General features: G+C 39.7%; 1 protein-coding gene and 1 long non-coding RNA gene across 2 annotated transcripts; both read right to left on the reverse strand.

The window, feature by feature from the left end:
* Positions 1–2,788: 2,788 nt before the first annotated feature.
* Positions 2,789–4,039, reverse strand: LOC113170679. Its single transcript, XR_003299658.1, has 2 exons — positions 3,900–4,039; positions 2,789–2,938 (listed from the first exon to the last, which is right to left on the reverse strand). It is a non-coding gene; the product is annotated as an uncharacterized LOC113170679 (long non-coding RNA).
* A 509-nt stretch (positions 4,040–4,548) lies between these two features.
* On the reverse strand, positions 4,549–7,613 carry LOC113169076 (oocyte zinc finger protein XlCOF6). The gene is made up of 3 exons (XM_026370215.1): positions 7,472–7,613; positions 6,751–7,208; positions 4,549–6,314 (listed from the first exon to the last, which is right to left on the reverse strand). Exons 2-3 carry the CDS (start codon positions 7,172–7,174, stop codon positions 4,930–4,932), a joined length of 1,809 nt encoding a protein of 602 aa, XP_026226000.1. The 5' UTR covers positions 7,175–7,208; positions 7,472–7,613; the 3' UTR covers positions 4,549–4,929.
* Between the last annotated feature and the right edge of the window lie 300 nt (positions 7,614–7,913).

Raw genomic sequence — 7,913 nt, forward strand, 5'->3', positions numbered from 1 at the left:
TACAGACCACAGATTCTTTCTATATAGGAGTTCTAACAAATGGCCCGAACTTCTGAGTGATGGACATTTCCTGAGCTCGCCTATTCCCTGAAGCATCCTTTCCACAGCTATCCATTTCCCCCTGGTGCCTCAAGAGAGGAACTACTGCTGTTTCACTGCTGCCTCTGAGGAAGAATTCACCTGCTTTAAAGCTGATGCAGGCCTCAACCTGTGATGTATCCAGCTATCACCTGCCAGACGATGAGATACAAACACACTGCAAGGAAAGGGTAAACAGTAACACCTTTATTTGTCAGGATGCATTCTCTGCCACCCTGTATTTGTGTGTTGCAGCGTCCCTCCCACCTCCTCGTCCCTGGATCATATTTGTCCATCTGCCTGCCACGCCAATGGAACATTCCAAGAACGGCTGCTGTGCAATCTATCTCAATTTTCCAAATCTATTAACTTTCTTTGTGTGGCCTGCCTCTCCACAAGCCCGATCTTTAAAAACCGTGGTTGTTCAACAATTATGATAACTGCAACAGGGGGAATTAGAGGATCCACCCATTCATCTCTCTGCCCCTCCTCTGCACAGACATGACGCGGCCAAATGAAAAATGGACACACTTTAAGAAGTATTGATTCCAGCTTTAAACAAAGGTACAGTCAATATTATTTACTCCTAAATATATCTTTGTTATCTGTGCTGGACTCGTAGTTACTGCTCTGTCCTTGTAATTGCGGACATAAAAATAATAGACCAATTCCCAGTGAATTGGCCGAGACAAGTTTGACTGTGGCCCTTGTCCTAGTGATGCATATCCTGGGTGCAAATGAATACGTGAGCAAGTTTTTCCTGTGATGACTGCTGGACTAGAGGCAGATATTTATTTCAATCCAAACAGAAACTAAAAAGCAAGAGTTACAGTTAAGATAAAAAGACAATGTTCATCCACAGTGTATTTTGAAAATAATCTGAAGCATTCATGACATTTCCATCTTGGTTCCACTACGGATTTTTCAGGTTTTATTTTTAAAAATGTCCTTCTCAAATATGACACATTTTTAGTCCAGATTTTTAAAAATTAATTTCTTTTGAATAATTTCATATTAGGCTTATTTTGTCATTGACCAGTCATCTTAGTGGTGTTTTTTTTTTTAAATGCAATACTATAAATGAGTTTCTTATATGAATCTACTGTTCATTTATGTGCAGATACACATATACAATAAAAAAAATAAAACAAATAAAATAGAATGGATGAGTAATTTAAGAATACAATTTCTCAAAGCTAAGAAGTAAGATAATGTCAATATGCTGCAACTAAAACCTGTTTTATCTTAATATTATGATAATTATGTATTTTTTTGCTCATGTTTACTAAAAAATGAATTAAGAGTAGATCACTCTAAATCTTGAGAGCATACAGAACCACCAGTTAATGGTGGTTCTGTATGCTCTCTGTCAGTATTCTGAGTGAATCTGAAATTACTAAAGATATAAAAAAAGGATTTTTATGTTTCCTTAAATATTCACTAAATGCAAAGTCTTTCTCCACCAGGAGGAGGTGTAAAGTTTTATTTACATGTTGTGTCAATTCTGACAGTAATGAGTGCACATTCTGGACAGTAGTAGGTTTCCCATGTGAAGGAAAAGGACAGGTCAGTTACTTTAGGACTGTGAGCTGCATCAAAGTCTGGAAACATAGAGAAAGGTAGACAAGCCATCTTGAATCCATTAACACACAATTATTGAATTCTGCCAAAAAAACTATGCAAATCTAAGTTTTGCTTATATTTTTCACTACCATAGAAATTCTTTGGCCAGTAGACAGTCTAAGTGCACAGAGGTTTTTCTCTTGGTATGGCTTAACTGTTAATTCTAATGAAACCGACACACTCAGTTATTGGTTCTGGTACTGTTGATATTCAAAAATATAGCTATGTTAATTTTTTTTAATTTGGAGAAAACTGGGCAAAGTTGCTTAGCTGTTTTATGTAGATGTAATATGAAAACCCTGCTTAAACCTTAAAGAGTCTTTCAGGAAACCACGTGTGATTTTTCACATGGCAGGTGAAGTGGGTATTTTCTCCTTAATGCATGCATTTCTTTTACATTGCAACAGTAACCCAGGAAAAAAAAATCTTCCTTTCTGGTAACAATACACTGGCCTACATGAGTCATTGTGCATTGTAATTGTACATTGTTTAGTGGTGAAAACAATGTGATTTGGTGAATGTACAAGACAGAAGGGGAGACTAAAGTAACAATTAAATCATTTAGAATTACTCTTAGAATGAAGACAAAATTTAATTTAATAAACAAATTAAAATAAAACAAGTTTGAGCAAGAAATTAACATTCCAATTAAAAATTAGTCTTAAAAACTCTTCAATTAAGCACCTAGCTGCATTGACGAGGATTAGTGAAAGATTAGATGTGAGTGTTGCTTATCACTGCCTCAGTTTGTGGTGTCTCCTCATGGTGTCCAGTTAAGCGTGGCACAGTCTCTCCCTTAACAAATGCCTCAGGCCTTCAAATTCCCAATTCCCAAACTTTGTTACATGGCAGATTTAATGTGTCTCAGACTCTGCTGCCTCTCCTTTGACTTATTTACAGACAACTTCATTCGGGCTCATGCTCTTCTTTTCATTTTTCAACTCATCTCCATTGTTGGAGTGGGGTTTTTTGGGTTGTCCTCTTTTTTTTATGTTGTTTGTCAGGGTGGGTCCTTCACTGGGCTACGAAGTATTCATTTTGGGTCACTAGATCCCTTTTTGATGCACTTCATTTTCTCCCCCAGGGAAATATGCCATGCTTTATCTTTAGGATGTCCTCATCCTCTCTTTGCAGATGACTTACAAGAAAAGAACGGGCCAAAGACAGTTGCTCTTCATCCCCTGGTATGGCTTCAGTTTTTTCGGGTTTTGAATCGCTGGATGTTCATCTTACCTACCTATAAACAGATAACCCATAAGTCAGTTTAAGCTTGCAAGGTCACTCATAAACTGGAAAATAAGACCAAGTTAAATTTATTTTGATTCCCTCCTTTTCTAGATAAATGTATACAATATTATGACAATTTACAATGCCAGTGTAGTAATGACCTTGATGGCATATTATGTGTCATTACTGTCTGATTATTTTGTGCAATTCATTTTAAGCAGGATGAACAACCACAGTGTAGGTAGACATTGTCAGACTTGTTAGGGTTAGGGTGAAACCAGTATGGCCTAGAATTATTTTGTGTCCTATTAGATGACACTTTTACGTTACTTTCTTTTAATAAATCCTAATAATATAAGTGATTAACAATGTGACCTAGGCTCAGATAAGGAGCACAGACTACATAAATGGATTAACGTATTTAAAATTGCTCATTTAGGTTTTAATGTGTGTGAATAGTTGATTTAACTAACAAATCACTGTTGTAAAACATGGGACCCTTCATTACCAACATCACTGCCTCCAATACAGATTAGCTAATTTAGCTTTTCATTTTAGTTAGGATTTTTGTTGTTACGTTACAGACTTTCCTACCATCTAAAGTCTTTGAGAGAAACTTGTATACACCTATTAATTCAGATACCATATCCTACCAAAGAAACGACAGATATATTGAAAGGCTAGCTCGAAAAGCTAACACTAGCTGGTTCAGCTAACTAAATGACTAGGTTGGTGTTGGTTGTTTTGGGGATATACAGAGTACATTTGTTTACAATGTGCTTAGAAACATTAGAAGAGCCTGTTTTAATACGGTTAGCTAGCTAAATTATGACAATTTAATGTTAGTATAGCTAGGTTAGCGCTAGCTTCAGCTACTTTCTGTGCTCACGCATTAGCATAACAGCTAACGGCTACATGCGGCTCACAGAGACGATGTTTAAAAACACCCAAAGTAAGTTTAAAACACTCACCGCTCTAATTTCAGCATCTTTAGGATCGCCAGACTCGTTGAACCACATCGATGTAAAAAAAAAAAAATAATAAAGACCCTAAAAAACAAATCGTCCACAGCTCTGTAAAACTGATTCTCACCTGTTGTGACGACTGTCCTGAAAACAGGTAGACAGTGTTAGTGCTCAGGTGCAACAAGCAACAATAAAGGTGCTTCAATTCATTTGTAATGTTAGTTACTGCAAAAAGAAAAACTAACAAGCAACTAACATGTGTACTTTAATGTAAAAATACTAAACACTCTTTGGTTTTAATCTCTTAAATCAGATAATTTACTTTCCTTTTTTTGCAGTAGTAATTGGCTAATTTGGAAACTGGACTGTTGACAAAAATGGTAAATGTAAAAGTGGTTCCTGAAAATATAAGAATGCCCTTTTTCTTTTGTTTTCATATTCATATAATTAATTAATTGTTTTTAAAAAACTGTATTTTATAGAAACTGGTGGTTCTAGATAACCTTCACCTCAATTAACAACGGCACAGTTAAATCTAATAATAGTTTTACTTTTTCAAAAAAATATTGTGGGTATGTAACACTACAAATAATTTGGCCTCTCCCAGTAACTTCACACAGAGTAGCATCACACTTATTTATACATACATGCGATCTTCAAATAATTTATTAGACTTTTTACAGGTAATACAGCATTGATCACTAGAGAAACAAACCCTGCATGTGTCATTGAGCTCTGCCTCACGACTCCATTATAATAGTGTCTTCAAACCCAGTTTGACCCAACTTAGCCTGAACACAATTCATACAAGGCCTGACATAGTGCTTTTCAAAATCTCCATGCAATAACATTTTATTTACTTTTAGTAGTGAAAACAGTCATCTGAGTCAAGAAGGTTATATAACGTTCATATAAATAATTTACAGAGTTGATTTTGATTTTAATACATTAAAAAATCCAGTAATACACTGTAAGAATCTCCTATGATTATCACTACCAAATCTGGACTAGCTTATTTACAGTCATCTGAAAAAAGTCAGCGGCATTTAGCCACATGCCCAGAAAGATGGTGAGATCGAGCAAACCTGCGGAGGCAGTTGGGGCAGCAGTATGGTTTCTCCCCTGTGTGAGTTAACATGTGAGTTTTCAAATGGCCTGACAAGCGAAAGCTTTTACCACATTCTTGACATGTGTAGGGACGCAGGTTAGTGTGGCTCCTCCTGTGCTTGCCCAGATCGCCAGACGATGTATAACAGCGGTGGCAGTCTGGACATTCGAAGGGCTTTTCCCCCGAGTGTATCCTCTTATGCTTCACCAGGTCGCCGGACTGAGTGAAACTCTTGTCGCATTCAGTGCATTTGTAGGGTCTCTCACCAGTGTGCGTCCGTTGGTGGTTCCGCAAGTGTGCAAGGCGAATAAACCTATTACCACAGACTGTGCAGTGGTAGGGCCTTTCTCCAGTGTGAGTCCGCAGGTGTATTTTTAAAGCCCCAAGGTCTCCGATCTTAAGCCCGCAGTCGCCACACTGATGAGCTTTTTCATTGGTGTGGAGTTTGGAGTGTACTCTCAGGTTTCTCTTTGTGTTAAAGTTTTTCCCACACACATTGCAGTGGAACGGTTTCTCACTGGAATGCGTCCTCAAGTGGAGATCCAGACTTGACTTAAATCCAAACTGCTTTCCACATTCGGAGCAAGAATACTCCTTCTTGCCAGAGTGTGTGGTTAAGTGGCACTTCAGGTGGTGTGATCTTAGGAAGGCCTTCCCACACACCTGACATTTGTACTTCTTCTCCCCTGTGTGTATCTTCATGTGTTGCCTCCATCCACTGCGCTCCACAAACCTCCTGCCACAATCTTTGCAGACAAACGGACGGTCACCTGTGTGGGTGCGCATGTGGTCCTCCAGGCTTTGAGGTGTGCGTACCTTTTTACCACACTCTGGACACTGCACACCTGTGTCCAGACAGATTGGTTTATCCTCATGTTCAGTGTTATCTGGCTCATGACACAAATGAGGCCCTTGACCCCAGGTAGCTTTGAAACTCTTCCCGCAGTCGGCGCAGCTGAGATGCCCCCCTCTGGTAACCACAGACATGTTGTGCCAGCGCTGACAGTGATTCTTCAGATTCTTCAGGTACTGGAAGCTGCGTGCACAGGTTGGGCAGGGGTGGAGCCTGCGAGGAGGAGCAGAAGGATGGGCTTCACGTAGGTGGACCCTAAGGTGCACTTTGGAGTTAAAGGTGCTGCTGCAGACTGTGCAGGCGTGTTTGGGGATGAGGCTTAGTGTGCGGCTTGAGAGGCATTTTTTCAGTTTGGCCAGATACTGTTTCTGATGGACCCACTTGACATGCTTCTCCAAGAAGTCCAAGTCAGTAAAGGAGACAGTGCAGTGGGGACATGGGAAGAAGTCAGATGATGACTCTAAGCAGGAGAGGAAGACACACAGACAGCAGAAGAATGTATTATCTCACACTTCCCTTATAGACTTTAAACAAGACATTTAGATGTTTATTTATGGGAATCAAAGTAAGGCCACTGTAGACACCAGAGCTGGTTTGTTAGGCTAATATAATACTGATACAAGAAGGCACAAAAATAAAAAAACCCAACTGTGTTTATAACCTATATATATATAGGTTATATATAACCTTATCTTTCAGCTGCCTTTATGTTATTTAGGCTCTTTTAGCAATTTAAATCTCTATTATAAACATAAAAAATACCACATGCAGAGCTATATTACACCTATAACAATGTGTGTGTGTTTTATGCTGACGTTTGGCTCCATCTGAGAACACGCCGTGGTAGCAAATGATAACCAGGCAGCGTGTGTGTTTCATAAACGAACGCCTCCTACCTGTGCACATCGCCTCTCCCTCTTCATCATCTCCCTGGATCTTGCCTGGATCCTCTGCCTCCTCCTCACTGTCTCTGTCCTCCTCTTTAACCCAGGACTCCGACTCCTCCTTGACAGCAGCTCCACTGAGTTCATATTGTGACTGATGGTCAGAGTCGTACTCGTCCTTCGTGGGTCCCAGTTGAAGGTGAACATCTGACCTGGCTGTGTCAGGGTCAGGCTTAGTGTCTACACAGCCTGATGTGTCCCAGTCACTGTGCTCCTCACTGATCTCCTGTGACTGGGGCTCCTCTTTGATTTGGACGTGAAGTCCATCTCCATTAGTGTAAACTTCCTCTGCATCACCATCCAGCTCTGCATCATTTTCAGTTTTAACTATCACCCCACCGAGCTGCTTGTTTGTCTTCTTGACAGATCTCTTCATGTTGTCACCATTTGAATTTCGCCTCTTTCGTTTGCTGCAAATCAGGAAAAAAACACATAACTAAAGAGACCATCCTGGAGGACGAATACAGCGATGTACGACTCAGTATTAGCAATAATAAAATAGGAATTATTTAGCCATCTGTGTTATTTAACGTTAGCAACATAGCTAAGCAATAACGCTGCAGCATTAGCTTAGCAGCAGTGCTAACGCTGTGGAGCCTTTACTGCACTTTTCTTGCAGCTGTGCATATGTCAGTGTTGTTTAGCTTTTGTCTGCCATAAAGAAAATACTTACGGTCGTAAATGACGCGATTGAGCCGAAGCTGTTTCTGGATATTTAAGCTGTCGTGTGGTGACTGTCTGTGTTGGTGTGTGTGGTGAGAACAACACAGGAAAAGCACAACACTTCCTGCGGCTCAGGCCAATGAGCTCAGATCAGCGATGTCCAGGTTGCAGCCCACAGTGCGGTTAAAGCGACAGCCTGTCCATAAAAGACACCAATGCAAGACTAAAACAGGGCAAAAACACAAGGACAACAGGGTATTCTGATCAGAATTTAGAAAAACCTCAAATAAAATAATACAAACTATTTGTATTGACAGATCTGATAAGCTGATGACATGACTTCTGGACAGTAAACCTTAGTGTAGTAAGATATAAACTGTATTTAAGTGTCTGCAGGGGTGAATGAGGGAATTGTAACAGCTAAGTAAGTGGAGTAACATATTGGTGGAGGT

This window comes from Anabas testudineus, chromosome 16 (genome assembly GCF_900324465.2).
Source record: "Anabas testudineus chromosome 16, fAnaTes1.2, whole genome shotgun sequence".
NCBI classification, from domain to species: domain Eukaryota; kingdom Metazoa; phylum Chordata; class Actinopteri; order Anabantiformes; family Anabantidae; genus Anabas; species Anabas testudineus.